Source organism: Xenopus laevis, chromosome 5L, assembly GCF_017654675.1.
Source record: "Xenopus laevis strain J_2021 chromosome 5L, Xenopus_laevis_v10.1, whole genome shotgun sequence".
In the NCBI taxonomy this organism is placed as follows: domain Eukaryota; kingdom Metazoa; phylum Chordata; class Amphibia; order Anura; family Pipidae; genus Xenopus; species Xenopus laevis.
The window spans coordinates 118,983,943-119,010,993 of record NC_054379.1 but is presented as its reverse complement, the minus strand read 5'-3'; the positions used below and the strand labels follow the sequence as shown (position 1 = coordinate 119,010,993).

General features: G+C 38.1%; 1 protein-coding gene across 2 annotated transcripts in view; it reads right to left on the bottom strand.

Moving 5' to 3' along the window:
- slc7a14.L (solute carrier family 7 member 14 L homeolog) overlaps nucleotides 1–26,142 on the bottom strand; it is a 39,964-nt gene extending 13,822 nt beyond the window's left edge. The window contains exons 1-4 of one of the 2 annotated variants that reach the window (XM_018263704.2): nucleotides 26,055–26,142; nucleotides 24,913–24,969; nucleotides 11,307–11,778; nucleotides 1,558–1,794 (exon numbers count right to left, since the gene is read on the bottom strand). In XM_018263704.2, coding sequence (XP_018119193.1) covers nucleotides 1,558–1,794; nucleotides 11,307–11,610 — 541 coding nt within the window. In that variant the 5' untranslated portion in view covers nucleotides 11,611–11,778; nucleotides 24,913–24,969; nucleotides 26,055–26,142. The remainder of the gene's footprint in view (nucleotides 1–1,557; nucleotides 1,795–11,306; nucleotides 11,779–24,912; nucleotides 24,970–26,054) is intronic. The other variant, XM_041563341.1, reaches the window with a different exon arrangement.
- Between the last annotated feature and the right edge of the window lie 909 nt (nucleotides 26,143–27,051).

Here is a 27,051-nt window from a genome sequence, read left to right as displayed (position 1 = left end):
AAAAAAAAGAGAAAAATGGAGTAACATATAATGCGCAACAAACTGTATGAGGCCTTTCAGCAGCAACAACAACAACAATCAAGTTTCATAAGCTACACATTCTCTTCTTAAAGGGGAACTATCGCAAAAATTTAAATTTTATATAAGCTTCAGCATATTGAAATAAGACTTTTTCTAATTATAATCAATTAAAAATTCTGTACCTTTTCTGAAGTAATCAAGTTCATCTTCACTATCCCTCTCTCAGCATCTGTTTCTCCTTATTCTCTCATCTTGCAGGAGTTGGGTGTCAGATATTCATTAACAGTTAAATCCAATATATGTTATAAGGGGGTTCCTTTTGCCTAGAACATGTATTAGAGCTCACCCTATTTAAATCACCAGACATCATGTCTCTCTACATGCAGGATTTGTACAAAAAGCAGTTATTTTGTTAGATTTTGTTTGTACTGGAATCAGTTATTTGAGTGAGTTCTAATTCATCTGCAAGGAAGGGAAGATATATTGGATCTGTCAATGAATATCTGACACCCAACTGCTGCAAGAAGACAGAATGAAGAGAAACAGATGCTGAGAGAGGGTAGGAAGATAAACTTGATTATTTCAGAAACAAAGCAAAACATTTAATTGATTGCATTTAGAAAGTGTCTTATTTCAGTATGATGAAGCTTATATTAAATTTTTATTTATAATGCCTAATAGACCAGTTGTAATGATTAATGAGGAATGACTATTTGGAGCGTGCTGTTCAAGGAAGAAGTTTCCCTGAACATATAGTTGGTTTTGCAGTTGCATTAACCAGAGACATATTAAACAGAGACCAATTATATATTCAGTGTTTTATGCACAGAGAAAGACTGACTCCCATACATTACTGAAAAACAGATGGGATTTAATTATACAGTATATGCAGAATGTACCATTGAGATCATGGCATTTTCACTAACAGATGCTTATCGCCCTTATTATGCCATCATTTACTACTGGCTAGCACTATAGCAGCTCTATAGACTCTTGAGACTCTAAGGCATGGGTCCCTAACCTTTTTTAAGCGTGAGTCACATTCAAATATAAAAAGGACTATAAGGACTATCTGCCTACTGGAGGCTCTGTTTGTTGGAACTTTTTGATTTTATGCAACCAAAACTTGCTGGCAAGTCATCATTCAAAGATAAGCACCTGCTTTGAGACAACTGGCAGCAACATCAAAGGGTGGTGAACAAGATGTTGCTCATGAGCCACTGGTTGGGGATCCCTGCTCTAAGGTATTTTGATTCATAAATCATAAAGAATGTGTAATACGCAAATCTTGCTTGTCAAGCAGGACCAGACTTAAAGATTAGTGGGCTTCAGTGGGGAGTCTGGAGGGAAAAACATAACTAACTTGTAACTCTTATTGAGCTACAACCCCCCAACAGCCTTCAGCTGCCATTGAACTGCTGAAAGTAGGAGCTCTTGATTTATATAGCATTCTTGTTTTTATTTACTACATGGAAAGAATGAGACTAGAAGAGCATAAGAAGCCTGGGAAAAGAAAATGATCAAAGGTTTCCTTACCCAATCCATTTAATGTTCCCACATTGTCAATCATCCAATGGCTGATAGTATAATTGGCCAGGGAATCAAACATGCTGCTCAGAGCACTGGCTCCTGATGCTGTGCCAATGAGATATTCTAATAATAAATTCCATCCAATGAAGAAAGCCACAAATTCTCCCACAGTCACATAGCTATATGTGTAAGCAGAGCCTGAGGTTTTCGGTACACGCACTCCAAATTCAGCATAGCAAACACCTACAGAGACAAAAACAGATATAAACACTGAACTCTGACACAATGAATGTAAACATTTTACTAACTGCACCATCTTTCTGTACATATGCTGTAAACAAATGACAGCTCCGGGATGATTGATTGATGCTGTATCATATCCCCACATCCCTGTTCTATGTGTTAAACTGTAACTGGGTCTACCCTAATGATCTGTAACTACTTACGCTACAAATAGTTCTTATTTCATTATTACAGAAATGCGCAAGTATCACAAAACAGCCATATGGCGCCAGCCATCGTCACTGTCTGATGTGGAGCCAGGCAGTGTTGTTCACAAATAAAATGAATGGCTGTGCAGATAAAGCATAAGCTTGGCACAGTTTAATGCTGTTACTGCAAGTCTGAGAAATACACATTGACGTCAAGTCTTCCAGTGCTGCTCAAGGGGAAACAATAGCTGAGGGTCACCTGGTGACTGTAATATTGCAGATCTGGAGTTCGATTGCATGAATTAGGTAGTTCACTTACAGAACATTATAGGGATATTAAGAACTAACTTCAAATTTCTGTGCAGAATTCAGAATTATAAAGCAGCAACTAATATTCTCACATCCTTACCAGCTGAAACTTATTCAACTGCTCTTCAGTTTTGAATTTTGTGCTTTCCTGTCTTTTTGTTGTACTGCAGCTCTCAGGTTTTGACTTTAATTGATCTAGCTGCTAATTGTTTATTATGCTAGCAACCAAAGAGCAGATTTAAAATCAAAATACAAGATGAAAAGTAGAGGCATGAAAAGCCTTACAGGCAATCTGTTTTCTTGGTTGCTAGGGTTAGTGACCCCCCCCGACCATAGAGCATTTTTAGGTTCAGGATGGAAAGAAACAGAATAGGACGGCCAGTACAATAAAACTTCAACTTTACACCACCTGATTTTAAGTTTACCCATCAATACATAATATATAATGCATTTCCCTGATTTTACATTCTCCTGGATTTTACACTATTTTTTCTGGGGTTGCTACGGTATTTCAATAACCATACAAAATAAATAATAAAACTTGCAAGTAATACTAAACTTCTCCTTTATAGCTGTGCCTAGTTTCCAAGTCCCTGGCAACCAAATTCCCCTCTGGAGATCCTGCAAGAAAGGGGAAACAGGGCAAAGGCTGAATCACAGTGGGTGCAAGTAGTCCGTACAACACATTTTGAGCATCAAATGTGTTTTAAAAAGGACTTGAAATATGGCCTGTCATATTCGTATTATGTTGTGAACACTAAAATAAGATTCCACTTAACCAGTGATTTGCATTGGTACAACTGTGCACATATTAACATTTCCAGATATAATAGAACTGATACAATATATTATTACAAGCAGAACTAAGACTAGTGCTAGCAATAGAATGGGATGGAATGGGGAGGTGGGGGTATTAGCATGTAGGTCACTACCCCTCCTGTTTTTAGAGCAAGTGCACTGGACATATATATATATATATATATATATATATATATATATATATATATATACATATATATATATATATACATATATATATATATACATATATATAGATATATAAAAGTAAAGAGGGATGAATACCTAAATTGGACTCCCCATTGTTTTGTGACAGGCAGGGTGCCTTCTCTGAAAAATACTTTTGCCATTGTTCTCTATCAGCCTGTTGTTCACTATTGTTCACCTCCGGCACCATCTGGAAGTTCTTGTACAAATACAGTCACTTGTATGAGTAATGCTGTGCCCAAACATTTGATCTCAATCTCTTCACATTTTTCCTGCCTGACTTCTACATTACCCAGTGTTTCCCACCTTTCCTTCCTTCATTCATTTTCCCCATCCTCAGCTTTCTCCATTCTATCTTATGCACTAACCAGTCTGCCTTTAACAGCTGCTATATCATTCACATTTAATTCTTTTTATACTCATCCAATATTAAGTAACTGCAATAGACTTATTAAAACTATTTGCTGACTGTAAGCAAACGGCTACTATACATCTCGAGTCTGGTCCACTGTGGAAAAGAAAAGCCAAGTTTGTCCAACCCTCTAGATGACTTCTAAGCAGTGGTTTTAAAACACAGCTTCTGTTCTGCTACCAATTATAAATTAAATCTGTAATTATTAGAAAAGGGAAGCGATATGTTTAAGCTTCAATTAAAATGATTGGCTGACTAAGAGCAGTTGTATCAGGCAGGAAATCTGCAACATTTGGAGACAGATCTTACTGCTCACTGGGTTGCCTAGAGACTGATGTGATGACACATGGTACAGTGTGACCATGAGCATCTTTGTGTTGCTTCTCCCACACACTAAACTACAAATCTGCAAACAATAGCTGGCCTTGAAAGAAAATATTTTCATACTGAAATACTAGATTATTCGCTCTCCTAGTAAGCTTTGGTCTCATTTGGTTTTGTTCCAGCTACTCAAGTAGAAATCCTTCTACCCAAACCATTTGACACAAACACAATATTTTATGCAATTACAGAATTTTTTTTCATAGTATAGAAACCATACTTCCTTCACAGTCAGGAGGGTTTAAGGCCTTGGTGTGCCCTGCCTCTCACAGTCACCGTCTGTAGACAACACATCCCCCCACCATCTCCCCTAAAATTTTAGTTATAAACCCAAGGAAACCCAATATTATGATATTGCATGTGTGTATTGCTAGACTTATTGTAGATAGAGCAGAGAAGCGTACCAGACACAGGCAGGTAAGGGTTGTAAAGTAGAACGGGCCATTTAGTATTAGTGATGCATCCTCTCTGTAAAAGCACATGTGCACAATATAAATATAAGCAGTGAACTGACTGCCCCCCTCACTCTGTCCTTGTTCCCATTTTGCTTTCACCGGATGTCAATCATTCTCCCTGTCTCTAATTGGAAGGACTAATTACTTGGGGTGGGCTAAAATGTAGGGCTAATGACAGATAGGACAGAAGGCAGAGAGACAGGAGTGTGCATTTGAAGTGAAGAGACAGTCAGATTGAACCGTGAGTCAAGATGGACAGCAGGCAGGGCGAGTATACGTGAGACTGCTACTGGCCATTGTGGGAAAAGTTAATAGAGAAACAGTAGGCCCTGGGCATAGCCCCTTTTGACCCTTTATTAAAGTACCCCTGCACAGAGTGTGGCATGATTTCTTTGTTTACTAATTCTGGCCAAATAACTACCAATCAGTAATTAGCTTTGATTCATCTATGACAGGAAGAATAATGGAAACACTTTTCTGATTGATCGCTATGTTTACTGCAAGGTTTAGTCAAGGTTTTAGTAAATGAGCTTCAACTCTTTCTTTGGTGTGCTGTTGCCTTGGATATTCATCAACACACATTTTAGTGAGTTGGGTGGTGAATTTGAGTCGCAGAGCAGTTTTGTTAACTATGTACTAAAAAGTAAAGATTTTTTTGGAAGTAGTCCTCTAACTCAATTCACATGCCTTGAGCTCCATCTGTCTGGCAACATAAATCTGAGGCTCCTCATTCTCACAGATATAAAAGCAGGCATTTCTAACATATGTGTAAGTGTGAATAACATTGGCTCAGAGAGCCAAAGCAGCAGGCTTTCAAATCTTAGATGGCAACTTACTTAGTGAGTTAATGATTTTCCAAGTTTATAATGTATAAACAATCTGTCAAACAATCTCAAAGCAGAAATATTCTGGTCTAATGATTTAGGATGTACAGGTACTGCAAATGCATTTCACTCTTAATATCTGGTATGTTAAGATACAGGCTTGGCCAGATCTGGGTCAAAAAGCTTTAGCACCCTTAGCAAAGATGGAAACCCACCCCCTAAGGTATCACAACACCATCCCCTATATGTAATACAAGGCACTAAGTTTGCCCAGGAGCAGTAACCCATAACAACCAATAAGATGTTTGCTTTTAAACAGGTGACCAGTAAATGCTACCTGCTGATTGGTTGCTATGGGTTACTGCACCTGGGCAGACTTAGTGCCTTTTATTACATAACCCAACATGTCTTTTCTCTGGAACAGATATTGGAGAACACGGATGCCTCCCTGTAATCCCTATCTGATCTGCCTAAACTTTTACCAGCTGGAGATGGATGTTATGATTAGGACTAGAGGGTGATATTCTGAGACAATTTGCAATTAGCTTTCAATTTTTAATATTTTTTAGCTTTGTAGTCAGCAGCTCTCCAGTTTGTAAATTACCCTAGCAACCATGCACTGATTTGACTAAGAGACTGGAATATGGATAGAAGAGGCCTAATTAGAAAGATGAGTAATGAAAAGTAGCAATAACAATACATTTGTAGCCTTACAAAGCATTCATTTTTAAGATGAGGTCAGTGACCCCCAGCTGGAAAGAGTCAAAAGTAGAAGGCAAATAATTAAAAAAACATTAACAATAAATCATGAAGACCAATTAAAGAGTTGCTTAGAATTAGACACTCTACAAAATGCTAACAGTTAACTTAATGGGTGAACCACCCCTTTAATTAAAATATAAAGTTTGGGCTCATTCTCTAAATGGAGCACTGATCCACATGACTTGGCACTGGGACTGGTTTTGATTGTATTAATGATTGAGAAGTGAGAAATTAAAGTAAGGTCTAAAGTACTGTTAATTACTCAAATTACTGAAAACAGCCTTTTATCCTTATTTTCTGGTCACAATGAGCCCCTCCCCCACAGAGATTAAAATCTTTACGACTAAAGGTGGCCATAGACGCAAACATCCTATCGTACGAATCGAGGATTCGTGCTATTTTCGGACCGTGTGGAGAGTCCCAACATTTTTCGTCCGGCTTAGATCGGTCGGTCGGACAGGTTTGATTTTGTCCCGACCGTCCCGCCGGAGCCCATTGCGCTCTCATAGTAACCCGATCATTCGGCCATAGGGCCAAACGTTCAGATTATACCCGATATAGCCATGCCCGTTAGTGGCATATCAGGGAAAGATCGGCTTGTTTGGCGATGGAGCCAAACAAGCGGATCTTTACGTCTATGGCCACCTTAAGGCTCTGACAGATTTGATGACTTGCTGAAGGGTGCAGAGGGGTCATCCCCTTTCATACTGACTTTTCATATATCATAATTTATCTGTATATGTTGATTATATCCCTTCCCAGCTTTCTCTTTCCTAAGAAGCAGTTTTTCAGGCCTTTTATCAAGTACATTAAACCAACTACTCCTTTAATTAATTTGAATAGCTTTAAGAAAATATTTTGTCTACTTCAGTGTCACATTTGTCAATATGTGCCCACAGATTTATCCAATGACAGAATTATCCTTGCATCTCTTAAATCAAATGCCCTTCTTCAGACATTCTAACATTTTCCCTGTGCAGCATCTGCAACTAAGGTTAGTATCGCCTGTTATTCCTAAATCCTTTTCCATTACTGATTTGCAGAAATAAATGAACCTTAATATATTTATCTTGAAATTGCAGATATATTCTGCAATTCTCAATAAAACACATTGCTTGTTAAAGAGCAGCCATTTTATTCAGCAAGAAAAAAACCCCATAAAATCTTATTTTAACAGCTGTATGGGATAATTCAGAGACTCTGAGCTGCAGATTTTAAATGGTGAAGAAAATATCTAGATTTTATAATCCTGCTCTTAAAGGTCACTGTTTAGAGCTGACACGTCTCCTTTGATTTCTGTCTCTATTGCCTGTATTGGATATTGTCAAAACAAATTCTTTATGGCCTCCACAATGTTATATTTTGCACTTATGAGTCATGACAGGGAGTCTTGGATGATAAGAAGGGACATTAGAAATTCTGTCAGCTACTTCTTTAAGGGCGCCTCCACAAAAACCTTGTAACTCTCTAGAACAGCAGGAAAGTCAGCAAGTCAAACTCTTTTTAATAAAGCAGTAGGGTATAGAAAATAAGAAATAATTCTGGTTTTAGGAGCTCAACAAAGGAGCTTCTTGTTAATAAATGCATTGCCCTAAAGTGTATCTTGAAGTATGTTTTTATTACAGTATTTGCTTTTTGTGCATGTAATATGTATTTTATGGTTTAGGGCAGGAATGGAATATTGTAAATTTATCTCATTATCTCATTAAGAAATGACAATAAACTGGACTTGACTTGACCAAGCTGCACAAACAGTGACTTTGACACATTCAATGGAGCATAATGGAGTTCCACTGACTGGAGGCCTTGCTTTCCTACTTCACTTACTCTTTTCTGGTTTTGAAGCCCCATCTATGGTTATCAGTTCTCTTTAGATACACAATATCCACTGAGCAGTCTTAGGGCTGGTAATACCAGAAAATGTAAATATCCTGAAGGTATTTTTTTAATAAAATTTTTAATAAAATCACGTTTTTCTCGGAAAATTTACTAAACACAGAGAATGAAGAAATCCGAATCGGAAAATCCGGCATCTGGTTGCAAATAAGTCAATGGGAGAAGTCCCAATGATTTTTTGAGGTGCGCTGGGTTTCAGGCAGTACCCCGACATTTTCGGAGTTATCCGGTGAAAATTACAAAAAATTAAAGAAAATCGGATGAAAAAGTCAGAAAAATTCATGAAAATCTGTTTTTTTCCCGCAAAGCAAATTTTCGGGAAAATTTAATAATAAATAAGTGTAAAAAACCTGAGCGGATTTGATCGGAGTTTGTAGCAGAAAATATTGAGATAAATTCGGACTTTGATAAATAACCCCCATAGTGTATGAAGCCACTTAGAATGAAAACCACTTTTTTATATAAAGATAATACTGCTTGACCTCTCAGCCGCATTTGACACTCCTCCTCCAGTCCCTCCAGTCGCTTGGCCTTCGTGACACAGCCCTGTACTGGTTCTCTTCTTACATCACCAATCGTTCCTTCAGTGTCTCCTACAATGGAGTATCATCTTCTCCCCTACCTCTTTCTGTTGGAGTTCCTCAAGGCTCTGTCCTGGGACCATTACTATTCTCCCTATACTTCCTCCCTCGGCAAATGAATCAACTGGTATGGTTTCCACTACCACCTCTATGCTGACGATACTCAGATATATCTCTCATCTCCTGATCTCAACCCAGAACTCCTAACTCGCGTCTCCTCCTGCCTGTCCGCTATCTCTACCTGGATGTCGCAACGCTACCTTAAATTAAACCTCTCTAAAACTGAAATGGTTCTCTTTCCTCCAATTAACACCAGTAGCATCCCCGAAGTATCCATCATAGTTAACAATTCCACTATCACCCCCTCTCCCCAAGCCCGGTGCCTTGGGGTTATCCTAGATTCTGCCCTGTCATTCACTCCTCATATCCAGTCACTTATTAAATCATGTCACTTCCACCTCAGGAACATTTCCAAAATACGATCATTTATCACCCAAGACGCTGCCAAAATTCTTATTCACTCTCTCATCATATCGCGTCTAGACTACTGCAACTCTCTTTTAATTGGTCTCCCCCTCCAGAGACTGTCACCTCTCCAGTCCATAATGAACACTGCTGCGAGGCTCATACACCTCAGCAACCGCTCCTCCTCTGCCTCGCCATTCTGTCAATCCCTGCACTGGCTTCCGTTACCTTTCAGAATCAAATTCAAATTAATGACACTGACTTTCAAAGCACTTCACAACTCTGCTCCACCCTACATCTCTGAACTCATCTCTATATACTCACCCACTCGCTTACTACGCTCCTCTACTGACCTGCTACTCAACTCTTCTCTCATTACCTCCTCACATGCTCGCATTCAAGACTTTGGAAGGGCTGCACCCCTCCTCTGGAACGCTCTCCCGCGGTCTGTTCGACTTTCTCCCAACCTTTCTGCTTTCAAAAAATCTCTGAAAACGCACTTCTTTCGAGAAGCCTACCCTCACTCTGCTTAACTACCAAACGCAACACCACATACAACACCACATTTCTCACCCACTTACTTCGATTTTGCCCACTCCCACACCTTGTGTATTACTCCCTTCCCTTTAAATTGTATGCCTATGCATAGGGCCTTCCTCACCTCTTTGTACCTGTATTGATTGTGATGTTTGTTACTCCATATATTCTATATATGTAATTCATGTGATGTAGTTGTATATCCACATTTACTTTACAGTGCTACGCAATATGTTGGCGCTATATAAATACATGTTAATAATAATAATACCTTCGCTCCCTAGTAATTTTAATGCATGCTAACCCTGTACTGCTGAGCCAGTGTGTAGTGCGGCACATCCTGCACCAAATTGTGAGTTGCACCAAACTTACCACATGAGGTGCCAGGCATAGGACAGAGCCCTGCACCAAGCAATTTCCTTAAACACTTAGTAAGTACAGAGCTCCCACCATAGGTTGCGCCAATAGGCTCTAATGGTGGACACCCTGCACTGCAAGCAATTGATGTGTTGATGCACAACCATTTTCTGCCCATGTACAAACATGTAAAATAAAGAAACAGCTGACAAACTTGTATAAACTTGGGACAAAGAAGATCATTTGCTGAATCTGTTCCATTTTTAATAAATAAGCTGATTTTATGCTTATGACACTAGCATTTGTGTTTGAAATCTGCTTTCCCAGTAAAAATGGAGCTTTGGCTTCACTGAGCACTGTTTAACTTTACAGAAGAATAGATACCACCTCTACCTTATTAGAAATGTGCAACATTCACATTAATGCTATTAATTAGAAAATGATTATTTCCAAATCAATGTGAACACATTTAAAGAGGCTCTAAGGATCATACATACAGAGCAGGGTGCAAAGTGCACTCTGTGGGAAACCCAGAAAAGACCTCGGAGTCCAGAGTTTGCTTCATGGATACAGCACTGCTTGCATTTGGCATTTGTAATTATTAGGGGCATGTGGGGAAGGTATGTAGAATTCCTCCCTCTTCCTCATCTAATAACTTGCCCACTGCCTTTCTCATAACTGCACCCACAGGCTCTACTTAAATGCAAATAAGGAAGAGACAGTGGGTGCAAGCTGCAAAACTTACCATGTGCCTTGTTGCAGACTGTAAAGATAGGACTGCCTTGCACCCACTGATGCTGCACTTTGAAGCACTGGATTTTTTTATCCAGCATTTGGTGAAGAGTTCAGACAGACCCTTAACACAAGTGCTTTTTAAGAGGCACACTTTTGAAACCTCGTGGCACTCTTTCAGTTGCACTGAAATAATTATTCTCTCTCCTAGTCAATGCTTATGTATTATGGCACAGTTGGCCACCACAAGTGAAGCTACATGGCTATTTGTGATGCACCCTATTAGGCGGTAACCTACAGTTGCAGTTGTGTTCTACTACTACAAGTATTAGAATTCAGAGTGTAGTTGGCTGTAGCATTAGGTTGTCTAATCTGCCTTAGACACAGACAAGAAATTGAGAAATTAGTTCTAAATCATTGCCCCAGTGGGAAGGGTAATGTTAAAAAACTTGCATTATTGCATTATTGAAAAACAAGAGTGGAAAATTTAACAATATGGAAATATTACTATTTATCTTAGTAAAAGTCCATTATTTTAGGTTATTTAGCATTCAAGGATATCCAGTAGAGCACAGAAGAAGAAGAAGAGAGAGAGAAAGTCCACTTACCAGACAAGATTGATGCCACAGCTGCAATTATGAATGACACAATTACTCCTGGTCCAGCCATTTCTTTAGCAACCATTCCAGAGACAACATACATCCCAGTTCCAACACAGCTTCCAACACCTAGTGAGACCAGATCCAACGTTGTCAGCACCTTAGCCAGTTTGGGTCCCTGGGCAGAAGTTCCCCCGGTGCCTTCCAGCATTGACTCTACAGGCTTGGTGCGTATAACCCTTGAACTAAATGCATGCCAAGTGGCTCTCCACGGAATCCTCCGCGGGTTCAGGTAGGAAAGGAACCCACTCATAATTTCAGCGGTATAGTAAAAATGTTGAAGGTAATACCAGGTTCTTGCGCACTCCTTCCAACATTCAGTTCAATATTTTATGTTAAATTGTTTCACTTGTCCTTATAATTCAATGAAATGCCGCATTATTTAAAAAGCTGTTTCCCTCTTCAGTTAATACTTGAAAAACTGTAACAAAAAAACAAAACAAATCTTGAAGACAGAAAATAAGATATTTATATAACATTACAGGATAAGGGGTCAGATTCAATGCTGTAAGAAAAACAGGGTTATCTCCATTTAAGTCAGTCTATGAGGAAATTAGAAATTGAATTAGGAGATAAAACTCTCTCAACTGAACTGAATCTCTCCAAATGACAGAAATTATTTTGCAATGAAGAACACTGTATCACTGGCATAAATGTATTATATGAATATACATTAACATACAAGCAGAAGACATGAACATAAAACACTGTGTCACTGAAAACAATGCACTGGGTATATTTTACATTTATAAAACAACTAGCTTTCAAAATTCTGTATTATTTAAGACCTTGGGAAGAGCCGAATGTCAAATCTAATTTTCCAATGTGTTCCACCCACATCTTGGGCATATCTATCGAAGGGTATTCAGCTTACATTATTGGGATTTATTTAAAGGCAAATTCTATTTACTTCTCTATGAATCCTCCCTCTCTGGAGAGTTTATACATCTGTTTTACATTTTTGGTATGTCATATTTTATATGGCCTATTCTAGTGGCAGTGCTGGGCCAGCAGGTACTCGCTCTGTCACCCCCAGGTCGCCACCAACAACCACCACCCACCTATAACCCTCTTGCTCATTGGCACCAAAACTTCAATCCAACCCTCACCCCCTGGCACACCAGCACCTGTTACTGCTACATGCGCTGCAGTAGTTCATAACATATTGGATCAATAAATTCCTTATTTATTTATTTTGAAAATGTTTTATTTGATTTTCATATTAAACAAGTAATAACATTATGACAGCAAATATTATGCAGATGAAGAAAGACATGTATTAGGATCAATAAATTCCTAACAATAACAAAACTGAAGTAAAGAAGTGAAGTTAAAAATACTAGATAATATTTATATTAAGGGGGTTATTTATCGAATTTAGAGTTTTTAATACCTCGAATGAACTAACGACTCAAATGGTTTCTAATTTAAGAAAAACTCAAATGGAAAAAAATCGAAACAGTGAGTTTGGTGTTTACAACCTGAAAACTCAAATGAATCAGTTTTCGACAGGAAAAAAAAAATAGAATCAAGTGAATTGATTGAGTTTTCAGGCAAAACCCTCTTGAAAAATCTCAAAAATCCTAAATTCAAGGTTTTTTTTTTAACCTGAGAATTTGATTTTCATGGAAAACACAACTCGAGCCTTAATAAATAACCCTCTAAATGTAATGAATGTTTATTTGTACATGGGACATAAAGTATATCTGACAAGTGAGGCCACCAAACCTAGTAACCGATAGCAACCAACCTTTCCGATGGCCAGTGAATTCCTGGTGTAATGTGTTACTAGTCATGATGCAACTTATCAATTGTGAATTCTCTGGGGAACTGCTGTTTAGACACACCAGATACAAATCAGAAATGGGAGGTCACATTCATGTGCAAGTCTTTTATATTTGCCATTGTTTCCATAAGGATTCCCATCTGGCATCTCAGTAGTAAATAAGTGTGCATGAACTAAACACAAGGCCTGGATGCAGCAGTGGCATAAACATCAGTTCACACATAATTAATACAAAACTCTTAGAGGAAGAGGGCAGATTATTCTGATTCCGTAACTGCCAGGTGGTGAAAGTGCTTCTGAGTCTGAGAACAAGTTTATGATTCAAAGTCTTACAATTTAGAACTGTATGTGCTAGACTGCCCTAACCAATAATGTCTGCCCATATCTATGTGAGATGTGAAAAGGTGTTCGAGGGAAAACTAATTGCATAAAGGAATCACTGTGTCTGGATGTGAGTTTGAGCAAGCTATCAACTACAAGCCGTAGGTTATCAAGGGATAGGCCACAAATATAAACCACCGGAAAACTAAGTGCTGAGGCTTGAGCTTATTATTGTGGTTGTCTAATTACTCAAGTAGCCATCCATTTATCTGACATTGGGCCAGATTCAGTTTAGTGAGTAAAGGGTTTATCACATGAAAACTCATGGACGAGATTCAATTCGACATGCAATTCAATTCAGAAAACCCAGCTCACGTATCACGTGAACAAAATCGATTGAAGTCTATGGGGAAAAACTGGAACTGAATTTGAAGAAATGTTTTTTCTCCTCAAATTGAATCTAGTCCGTGCGTTTTCACATGATAAATCATTAGATAACTTTTTATCACTGAACTGAATATGACCCTGTGTTTCAGTGAAACTGTTTAATTTACTGCAAATGACTTACTGCCCTACTGCTGTTAAACTTCTATTTGGTGTTCTATATTGAGTAACATGTTTAGTATGCTTTGCTTAAAGCTAACCCCATATTAGATTGATCTTTGGGCAATCACAAGTGGAATCATAAGTGATTTGGCCACACTGTGCTAATCTCATATTTTGGGCCATGAAGAGGACAAATGGATTTATACAGAGATGTAACAAATGTAACGGATTGTCTATAGAAAGAGATACATTTATACAGTAGATTCGGAAAATATGCATTTCTACAGTATGGGAAAATAGGGTTTAGTAAAATGCTATTCTGTTTATATTCAGACATAAAAAAGCAATATATTTCTTATAGACCTATGGTTTTTGATTTGCCTGCAAATAATGGTAGTAGGTAAAGCAGGTTTTGATTCAAATGTGAATATTAATAAAACTTGAGTTTTCAAGGGTATTTTTCATTCACAACTCAATTTTTCTGGTTGAAAAAAACCCGAAGCTGGAAATAGTTTGAATTGAAAACCATTGAAAACCTGTCGAGGTCACGTAGAAGTCAAAGGCAGAGGTCTCATGAAACAATTGAACATGTTTATAGCCTTTGTGACATTCAAGTTTTTTTCAGGTAGCCTCGAAAACTCGATCAATTTGAGAGATTCAAGTTTTTTCCACTGAAAACTAGATCAATTTGAGTATTTGAGCTTTCACCTTGACTACACTGATTCGAGTTTTTTCTTACATTTTTCTTAAATTAGAAACCATTTTAGAGCTCACAAAGCTCTAAAATTCTACCTTTGATAAATAGCCCCCTCTCTGCTACTTTTCTAGTGTATGGTTTATTTACTTTATACAAAAGTTATTTATTATTACTCAAAAAGTATATGTATTTACTTTTTCTCTCTCTGAAAATCAATTAAAAGATTTTATAAGTCAGCGTTGGATTCAAAGAAAAATGATAAAAGGATTACATGAAGCTCCTAAATGAAACCATTATGACACAGTGAATTTATCACCAGGCCTTGCTTTAGCAGAAAAAATCACATTCTCTGAAACAAGCAAATAGGTTATTGATCTTATTTAGGAAAAAGTGTTGTCTGAAAACCAATGCCCAATTATATTCTTCCTGGTTTTTGTCTATACAAATCTTCCAAAGATTAATGGATATATGCCGCTATGGGTATATGACCTATGCTTTTACCCAATTACAGCATTAAAATCCTAACCCATTTCTGGTAATGCTCTTTAAATTAAGCTCAAAGAAAGGTATGGATTACATACTGTTTAACCATTTCCATTAGATAGGGTCCATAGGTATAGATAGGAAAATACACATTTAGGGGGTTATTTACTAAACCTCAATTTTTTTTTCTAGTCAAGCTTTTTGGGGCAAAAACTCTTTGTTGAATAAAAAAAATTAGATAAATTAAGATTTTAGTAAATTACCCCCTTAATCTCTGCATTTATCATCTAAATAGACACATACTACTGGGCCCCAGAAGCTAATACGCTTCAAATAACTAATGATAGGAATAGCAGTTCAGAAATAATACAAGATATACCTTATATGAAATAAAAGGCACTAAGTTTGCCCAGGTGCAGTAAACCCATAGCACCTGGCCAAATTTTGTGTTTTTATTCCATAGTCCCAAGACCCTTAGCAAAGACACTTTTGACTATTGTATCTCCTAAGGTTAACTTAATTTGATTGGGCTATTAAGGTAATTGGACATTTGGTGGGAGGTGGAGCACTGTGTAGCAAGGGGTTTGAAAGATGTTCATTGAACAGTTGTTATTCCCACTTGAGAAAGGGTCCATGTGATCCCGAAACATTTTGTGTAATAAAAAGAAGCTGCCGTTTTTGTGGCTGTCGTCGCACTTTATGATGGATGAATTTCCTGGTCTTTGCGATGTGACTTTCAGGAGGTTAACCCACTATTTAATCAGCTATAGGGATGTGCTGAAGAGGGTTAACATTTAGGATCAATTAAGTGCTTGGGACCTGAGGTATTCCAGATAAGAGATTTTCGCATAATTTAATTCACCATCAGTAATCATCAGTGACGTAACTAACCCTCGCTGGGCCCACCTCCAAAAGTGATTTTCGCAGTGGATTTGTTCGAGCGTGAACTGCTGCTGGGCACCGAGGGGATCACTGTACTTTAAGTAAGCACAAACCAAATCTGATTAATTTATTATAAGGATTGAAAAAAGTGCTTGTATATAGGTCTGTGAATCTTGTGATCTTTCAAAACTGTATGCATTATCACCTAATAGAACTGTCTGAATCACGATCACCAGCTCTATTCATACATTGACAGTAGTAGAGGATACTAATATGATTTATCATATTAGTATCCCCTACTACTGTCAATGTATGAATAACAATTGGCATGTAAGTTATGAATAGCTGTTATCATCATCTTATATGTATTTCATATTGGCATTATTATTAATATTACTATTACAGGTAAAGGATCTGTAATCCAGAATGTTCAGGACCTGGGGTTTTCTAACTAATGGATCTTTCCATAATTTGGATCTTTAAGTCTACCTTAAGAAAGTCATGTAAAATTTAATTAAACCCATTAGGCTGGTTTTGCTTCCAATAAGGATTTATTATATCTTAGTTTGGATCAAGTACAAGGTACCGTTTTATTACTATAGAGCAAAAGATAATTGTTGATAAAAATCTGAAGTCTATGGGCGATTGCCTTCCCATAATTCAAAACTTTCTGGATAATCATTTTCAGGATAACGGATCCCATGTACTAATATTAAATAACAGCATTTGTCAAGATGATGTAGCCCACTGCAACCAATGAGCATGTATTGTTAACTGGGCTACTGCAGGTTGAATAATAGAAGCATACATCTGCCACGGTATAACACTTAAGCCACACTTCCATTCTTTCTTCTTAAAACATTTTAAAATATCCCATAATAAAATGAAATACATGAGATAGTGTGGCTGGAGTACAGTACTCATTTTTTATAAGCAGAAATAAGGCCGAAAAATAAAATGACAATCATTGGGTTAATGGTTTTATTGATCTGCATTCTGATGTCTGTTAAGCAAGTAAAATACTGCTATGAGACTGATTAATTAAAATGGACTGTTTTCTGCTGATCTGATTGAAGTTAGATATTGATATCGGGCTGTGCTCCAATTACCTGTTGAAACTGGAAAGCCATCATGCACTGCCCGACCCCGGAGCCAGATGTAGCCTTTTGTGGCATTTCTGTCTCTCCCAGACAGATTAAAGGGATACTGTCATGGGAAAAAATTCAAAATGAATCAGCTAATAGTGCTGCTCCAGCAGAATTCTGCACTGAAATCCATTTTTCAAAAGAGCAAACAGATTTTTTAATATTCAATTTTGAAATCTGACATGGGGCTAGACATTTTGTCAATTTCCCAGCTGCCCCAAGTCATGTGACTTGTGCTCTGATAAACTTCAATCACTCTTTACTGCTGTACTGCAAGTTAGAGTGATATCACCCCCTCCCTCTTTCCCCCCAGCAGCTAAACAAAAGAACAATGGGAAGGTAACCAGATAGCAGCTCCCTAACACAAGATAACAGCTGCCTGATAGATCTAAGAACAATACTCAATAGTAAAAACCCATGTCTCACTGAGACACATTCATTCTCTCCTAAAGTACAGGCAAAAGTCACATGACCAGGGGCAGCTGGGAAATGGACAAAATGTCTAGCCCCATGTCAGATTTCAAAATTAAATATAAAAAAATCTGTTTGCTCTTTTGAGAAATTGATTCCAGTGCAGAATTATGCTGGAGTAGCACTGTTAACTGATGCGTTTTGAAAAAAACATGTTTTCCGATGACAGTATCCCTTTATAATCTGATAGGAAATATTGATAACTGGGATCATACACTTTCACAAACTCATGTTTGTTTGTATTATACAGAGCTACTATTATTAGCATGTACTTTCAGTAGAAGTAACACAGTTACTACATTTATGTTCATTGCATGTTCATATTCCATATATTGTCAAATATATTCTATATTTGATGGATAAGTAAGAAATACAGAAACTTTCCTGTAGCAGTCGTGCTATATTCTCAAGCACATCTGGAACAACAAATAAATATCCACCCCACATCTCACACTAACGAAATTTTTATACAGACGAGCCTTCAAACCACTAATTTGAGCCCCTATAGGGAGGCCAAAATAATGAATAAGAAAACAATGGTTTATTTACCACTAGTATATTGACCTCATTAACAAACAGTTACACAGGGAAGAATTCTTTCCTGACTCTATAAGGGCAATCAGACCACTGCTCAGTTTAACTGAACCAAGAATATTCATGCCAGTAGCTTTGTATTTTCCCAGTTAATCCAACAATTTTTAGAAACTATCTGGGTCTGCAAGTACAACCACTTCAGGGAGAGAATATCACAACTTCACTACTCTGCAAAATCAATTTTTCATGTGTTTGAAAAGATTCCCCTGAGGCAATACAACTCAATATTTACAGCCTTTCATATTTTCACCAGGACCTAAGCCTCGTCTTCTCTATATAAATACAGTAAATACAGTTCACGTATGTAAACATTTTATAAATTCCAATCCTGGTTCCTTCTGGTCCTACTACTCTCCACCTCAATTTTCATTGGCTTTACACTTCTCATATTTGCTGTGCAGGCTTAGGTGAGGTTTCATACGTTCTCTGCATGAACCCTGCACTATGCTCTCATAATTCACTGTCCAACAGATTCCAGACTAGCCTTCTGCAATATATTCCAGTAACTATTGGGTCAAATCAGCGACCTTCATAGGTCTGTTCACTTTTCGTGATTATATCTTGGTATTGAGGGTATTTTCAGCCTGAAATAAATTATCAGAAATTTGCAGTTTCAAAGGAAGCTTGCATTATTCCATCTGTATAATATATACTAATTATCAATTAGTAATAATCTGATTTACAACAATTACATGTGCTTTTTAACCTATTTGATGTATCAGCTAACAATTTGCTTTGCATGGTGCCCAAAGCTTAGTAATTAATTGTACATGTTAGAAAAAGAGAAACACATTTCCATATACCATTAATTATTCCTTATGCTATCACACACTGAGTTAATTTAAGATACTGCTGGTTCACATCATCTGCTAGTAAAACACAATTGCAGGTACAATATTATTTTCTGTGGTTTTTCATAAGGAAAATATGATCTGCAGTGTTTAGGTAAATTCCATTCTTATTCCCAGAATCCCTTAAAATTGCAGGCGTAGGAAGCGGTAAAGCAAAGGCAAAGGATGTTTAACCTCTGCCATTTTGTTAAACTGCAATAACCAAAGCCACTGGAAACTGCAGATTAACATCAAGAGAGAGCAGCTTGTTGGGCATCCCCTGGTCTTTTTATTTGTATATTTTGAAGATATGAAGGCTTGAAGTGGCAAGTAATCAATTCAATTCACTTTGTTTTAAAACCACAATAGCATCTCCTCCCAGTCGGCGGGTCATTACATATAATTTGAAGGTAAACTTCCCCTTCAACCTTTCTGTTTTTTTGTGTTTTGTCATTCAGGGTCAGATTTAATTTGACTGGAAAAATTATCGAAGCTTATCTCATAAAATCCACAATGAAGTCAATGCGTGAACCTGGAACTGAATAAGGATGTACTGTAAGTCTTTCTCATCAAATTGAATTGAGCCCTTAATGTTCTGAACAATCTAACCTAGCACAGCACAAAAAGCAACTGCAGTGGAATGTCAGCCAATAACATATTTTACTCTGAATTAACTGCATTGCTGCTACTCTGAGAATTTATCACAGCAGCGCTTTGTTGTGCCTCCTTATTAAATGCATCCCAGTCTAACTCTAAGCAGATTGGGATGACAACTAAACAATATCCACAAACATTGGAAGCACATAAGCATATGGCAGTAGTCCTATAATGACCTCCTCATATGTATCAGATGTAAATAAACTGACTCACAAACTTACTAAATACTGATTATGAAATTGTTATTCCTCTTTAAGTGAGGATGAAAAACACAAGCAAACAAGATGGTTAGATGAAGAACTACAATGAGGCTTTGCTCTCTTGGGGCCAAATACTCTCTAGTGCTTAAAGGGTTAACAGTGACAACCTGCTTGCTGTGCCACCTAATCACTGCCAAGTGAGTTACACTGGAAAACTTATTAGAGGATATTGATCTCATTACATCTTGACGTCAGTGAGGCATTTCACAATGTCCAATGGACAATTAAGCCTGAATCAGATTGTAAATATTGTCTCATTGCATGAGGAGACTCTCCTCATTATAACTAATGTGATTGCACCCTATTCTCCATTTTTAGCATTTAGTCTAGAGATGTAATTAACAACTGTGCCCATCTAGTAACCCACAGCCACCAATCAGATGTTTGTTTCCAAAGAGCCTACCACTAAATGCTACTGCTGATTGGATGTTATTGTTTACTGGACAAATAGCAACTATACAACCATGTATTACATTATTACATATGGGGCATATTTATTAACACTGGAGACAAACATCACAGGTGATTTTGCCCATAGCAACCGATCAGATCTTTGCTTTTGCTTTCTAATTTGTAAGTGACTGTTCAAATCTAACTGCTGATTAGTTGCTATAGGCAACATCACCGATGATGCTTGTCTCCAGTGTCAAGAAATACACCCCATACTGGGGAATTGAATTAAATTCACAAAGAGCAAAATAATTCGCACCAATAAGAATAAAAATCCACATCTCGCAATGTAATATTGGTCCTTAAATGGTTATTGCATTGCAAATTGTAATTGCACACTCTTTAGAAGTTTTATTACATTGACTGCGCATTGGCGCAAACCATAAAATTCGCAAACGGTCTTCCACTGTCGTAAGTGGTTGCTAAACAGTTTCCGGGTTCGCAAAAGCTATATTAAATTCGTGCAAAGGCATAACTTTTCGCATTGCGAATAGTTTTTCCGTTACCGACTTTTATTACATTCCCCCGATAGTCTTCGAGAACTAAAACTACCAGAACTTGTTTGCTGAGGACACTGGGAGTTCACAAAGGATGGAAGGCCATGCATTTGGATTTATTGGCTATAATGCCAACATTATATATTATTTATATACATATTATAAATAGTTATAAATAGAGAAGGGGATTTCAGCAGATATTATTAGTTATTCTCCTACATCTCCCTGTCCTTTCTCTTCTCACCCCTTTCCCCTGAAATAAATATCAAAAGCTTTCTGCCAAATGCCCCAAGCCTACATTTCTTACTCTCTGACCTGGGTTGATCCACTTTTATTAGGGATAATGTGTTGTGTTTATATGCAATGGCTTAATACTAAATACATTCAATGTATACAAAAAAAGGCTCAGCAGTCAGTCTTCTCTCCATAGAGATCTTGTTATTGATGAATGGTGAAGGAAAGATGAGTGCGGAGCTTGTTGACAATCTACACAAAAGAGCGGAGCTCAGGTTACCAAACCTTTAGTCCTACCACCTGCCATAATTATAGTTATCAGGCACTCAGTTAAAATGATTATTATAGTTGTCAGCAATCGTATATAAAGGACAGAAAGCCTGGATTTATTTCACCAAATTGGACTACAACAAACCGATCATTTGACAACTAAGGGAACAATTCCCAGTGGCAAATGTTCAGGTAAGAACTGTGGGGCATTTCAAAGCATATCAATGCCAAGGCAAGACTGAAACAGCAGCCACTGGGTACTTTTTCCTTAATGTTAATAACACTTACAACATATATGCCCACATATGAAAAAGAGACATTTGCAGTAGAAACAGCTGTTTTAGGTAGGTTATCTTCTGTAATTGAAGGGGGCTGGGGAAGGGGAACCACACAGCAAACCCCACAACAGTCTAGGCGCTCTGCCTTCATGGGGTTTGAGGTATGGTGGTTAGGCAACTCAATTGTAAATATAATTACCAGTACGAAATTAGTACTAGAAGGTTATAGGCTCCAGGGCACCACCATTTTACTGGACCCTTCCCATCCATACCTGAAATTCCAACCACAGCAGAACTCACTGGGCTCGATTAGGTTTCTTGGCACAGTGCTTTCTGTCTCCGAATGGACCTCACTTTCCTGCAGGTCCTGTGCAGCCGCACCCGCTGCTCACCCAGTGGTTTTGCCACTGCTAATTTGTTATTCTGTGCCTATTTATAACAACCGGACACCTCTATTACACCTATAAATGCATGAAAATTTTCTAGCTAGACAAGCTGCTTGAGTGAGCTCTAACTCTAACAAAATAACTACTGGCTTAACCCTATAAGTGCTACATACAAGGAGTAATTCCTCTTTCAATTCCCACTATGTGATGTGGTGCATCCCTGTACAGGAAGTACCCGGGTGTTGTAAAAAGTGTCATGTAGGCACCCTTATCCAATAACATATATTTAATTACAATAGGTATAATTACATAATCACATTTTTGTGGGTAAAAACATATACACAATAAATTCCCTTTAAATAACCCAATAATTCTGAGTAGCATGTATCAAACTGAGAGTCCGACTTGCAGATAAAAGTGGATTACTTGAACCAAAAATGCTACTATTTTTCTAACCACTACCAGGTTTTTTGGTGTGAAAATGGCTGACTACAGTGTTTTTTGGTATCTCAATAAAGAAATGTTGCAATGTCCCCAATTCGAAAATGGACAGCTAAATCGCTATCCTAAATAATTTCTAGAGATATCTCAGATATTAGATTACTGGATATTAAATTAGATTCTCCAAATTGCTCAAAATATCTGAACTCTTTTGGGATATGTATCTGAAAATAGTTCACATTATTTTCAGACATTTGAAACATATTAACCCCAAGTAATCCAGCCAAGAAAATCTATCCTGGGAAATCATTTGGGAAACCAAGCACTCCATCTATATGTGACAATCACAGACTAGTGATTAGGAGACTGTCTGAGGAAACAGATCAATGATATTTGGTAATTAATGTTGGATATCCTAAATGTCAGCCTTTGCATGATGATAAAAGCAAAATTCAGCTTGCAGGCTACAGCAACAGTACAATTTAGCAACTATGCTAGTAAATAAATCACACTAATAAGAATATAATTAAGAATCTCATACGCACTGCTTCTATGCCGATAGCCATTCCTACTATACAAACTGTGATCAACATTATAGGTCCTTTGTTTAGTTTTTATTAGCTATATACACATTCTATATATACTTTAAGGTGTGAGAAATAATTAGTAGACAATAGTGATGTAATACTGAGCTTGAGTACAACAATACCCATGGGAGTTTAACATAACACCAATGTATTAAAATGTACATAGCAGATTTGGTATTAATTCTGGATTCCTTCTAGGCCAGTGTTTGGCTTTTTAAGTACCACTTAAAAATCTAAATACGGTGTGTGTTAGCGCTCCAATGTCAGTTCCAGTAACCAGCCAGCTCACACTTCAATTGCCTAGCTAGTCCCAAAATGACCAAATAATTAAAATAAATATGCTCTAATAAAGAATCCCATTCATGTGTTTTTATGAGAAATCTTCTATGGACACTATATTCACGATGTATAGTATGTATATATTTTTTTAGAAACACATTCATAACTAAAATGCTAGAATAAACTGGAATCTTATCTCATTACTATATCAGTTACTATATCGGTTCTCCAGCACAATCACCAATAACATATTTATTTATAAAATAAAAAACACAGACACACAAACTGTATGAAGGGGGCTCAGAAGTAAATATGAGTAAGGAGCTCCCGCTTCTACCTGTTGCAAACTGAATTCAGCTGGGTGACAGCATTTCTACTGCTATGGTTTCACCTTATGAGTGCAAACAGGCTATTTCTTTATTCTCCATACTTAGTCTGCAGCTTCAAGGCCATCACGAGGAGCCCTTAGGAAGGCCTGCCAGACTGAGCAAAAATAGGAGGTAGGCACTATGTGCCCTGAAACTCCCCATACTTGTACATCATTATTAAGTTTTGTTCTGCACCTTATGTTGGATTTCTACACCATTTTGCAACCCTTAGTGCTCTACAATTTGTACCTGTGCCACTGCTAAATGAGCCCTGATGTCTATAAATGGCTCAGAACCCATACTCCTATCAGTAGTGCATTATCTCCTGGGTATAGCCTCATACATGTTCAAATTATAGTAAAAAATAACTTACATAAGTCTTAGAAAGGAACAGGTGGTGACTTTGCTGTAGGAAGAGGTTGCAACCTTTTATACTCCTGGGGAATTATACTGCACATTATTATATGGTCGGACCAAACACACTGTAACATTTCAGATGGTCCTTAATGGGAAACGGCTTAAATACTGGGTAAATGCTTAATTGTGAAGCAGAGCCCAGCTGCCTGCAGGAATGGCACACACCAAGCAAACAGGAGTGGTGGAAGCAACAGCTGCAGCTCTATGATCAGGTTTAAGTAATACTTTATATATATGATGTCAAAACCTCTCGGCAATGATCCATGTGATATTTATACTTACCTTTCAGCGGGACTAGAAACGCGCTACTTGTTCCAGGAAGCTAAAGGCGATTCAGCACGTCGGACAGCGACTGTACACACAACGCACTTGCACTGACAGCGACTCGGGTCATCTGATCAAGGGGCAGAGTGGCACCCAGGAAATGGCAGTTGCACCCAGTGTTAGTGATAAACATGCCGATAACATGTAAGATGAATTGAATTGAAGGCTACTCCCTAATGATAGCGACTCTGCCGCAGCTCAGTTGTCAGACAGCACTCGTTAACCCTTAAACTCCCAGGCACATTGCAGGGATGCTTGAGTGAGTATTACTTACTGAACACATCCAGCTGAAGGCAAAAACTGCAATGAAAGACATAGCTGTATTGGGGTGCATCACCCACATTTTACTTACCCAGCGCTAATCATAGGGACAGTACAGCATTCACATGAGTCTTCATTCACTCTGCCCCTAGACCAAAGAGACACACAGGCTGACTATCGATTTATTTGCTTTCTAATCAAGCCGGTAAATACAGACATATGGCAACACGATTAGCTCAAGGCAATAAATATTAAAAGCAAAGAATGACACGTGACAGCTGAATAGTTGCCAACCAGCCAGCTCCCCGAAACGTTGCTAATAAGCAAAGGGCAAAGGTCGGGCACTGGGATATTTATCCATATTTACAATTGCTTATCAAGCTGAGCTATCCTCTCCCACCTATAACAGTCTCTTGTCTGCACATACAACAATCATCCTCCCCATCATATCAAAAAACCTTATACTACAGACAAGAAGCAACTTAGGGGGTTCTTCAGAGTGAGGACAGTGAGGTTGTGGAATGCACTGCGGGTGATGCTGTGATGACTGATTCATTTAATGCCTTTAAGAGTGGCTTGGATGATTTTTTGAACAGACATAATATCAAAGGCTAAACTCTATAGTTAGTATAGGTATGGGTATATATAATTTATGTGAAAGTAGGGAGGGGTGTGTGTATGGATGCTGGGTTTTCATTTGGAGTGGTTGAACCCAATTTAACTAAGTGACTGTGTAACTATGAGATCCCCCAGATCCAGGGGCGTAACTACAGAGGAGGCAGACCCTGCCCCATTAGGCCATATATATATATATATATATATATATATATATATATATTGTATTTATATACAAATTCAATAAATAACAAGTAAACCTCTAGACATTTTGGGGACCGTTACACCACTGCCCAGATCCATTACACCTGCTTTACCAGCTAGCAGACAGAATCATGCTGGAGGTCTGGGAACGCCCCCGGGCTAGGAGCTCGCTACTCCCGACTCCCTTTGATGCAATAAGAAAACATGGGCAGCCGCCCTTCCACTGAGCATTGGAAACCTAATCTGCTCTCTTGCAGGAACATCACATAGAAGCAGCAGCAGCTCAAGGGAGCTCTTGATGGGAGGCAGGGGCTGAGGATGTGTAAAGCAGCAGGGGGTTATTAGAGGAGAAGGTGTAGCTGAACTGTAACCAGGGCAGAATGAATGATAAAGGAAGCAGAAGAACCAACTCACCAAGTACTGATGAAGATCAGCAGCAGCAGTAGCAGCAGTCAGCGCTGGCAGCTGTAAGATCCATGTCTCCTGTCTATGCGGCTGGCAGGGAGGGGGAGGAGGAGGAGGAGGATGTGAGCGCACAGGTCCTGAATCATTCAGACTCAACCTGGGTCACGTGAGCTTAGCCCCATGCATAATTCAGCATCTTGCCCAGGGGAAGAGGTTTAGGAGAGAATTTGGCTGCTTTGGGGGGATTAGGACAACCTAGAAAAGATGTTTCACCATGCAGCAAGATGGGCACTGAGAATAGCAGCTTAATGACAGCAGGAGCACATGATTCAGTAAAGCACACAAAGGAGTCATCTGATAGAGCTAAGCATATATGTTCAGATAATAGTCTCACCCAAGCTGCTTGCCAAAATAAAATGAATAGTAGAAGTACAGCAGTGCCTCTGAGCTGGAAAGGGTTTTTTACAGCCCTGGTGCCAATAAGAGCATTCTGTTCTTAACCATTTCATTGTCAGTCAGTTATGATACTTCCAGGCGAGTTTTTGTGCATTTGGTGCTATTTCACATTATAGGTTTTTTATGCTGGAAACGTAATTTTACAGAGGGAAAACTTTGAATTAGTGTTTAATTCCATTTCTATAATAATATATAGTGCCATATTATATACTAGATGTTATACTTCAGCATGAAGGCATACATCTCCAGTTCTTAGAAGTCATTTAGACTGCCCCCTCATTCACTCCCCACATCCAGATGCTCAGATGATCCTGCTATTTGAAATTTAAGAACCTTTCCCACATTGGATACTTCCTTACACCCAAGGAGACCTCATCTCATCATATCCTGCAAAAACTACAACACACTGCTACATGGACTACCCTTTCTAAAATGACCCCCTCAAACCCATCATGCATACAGCTGCAGACTCAAACAGTTATTAGGAACACATTTAGAAACTTGTTGTATGACAATTTGATGACACAAGTTGTTGAAGAGCCAACCAGGA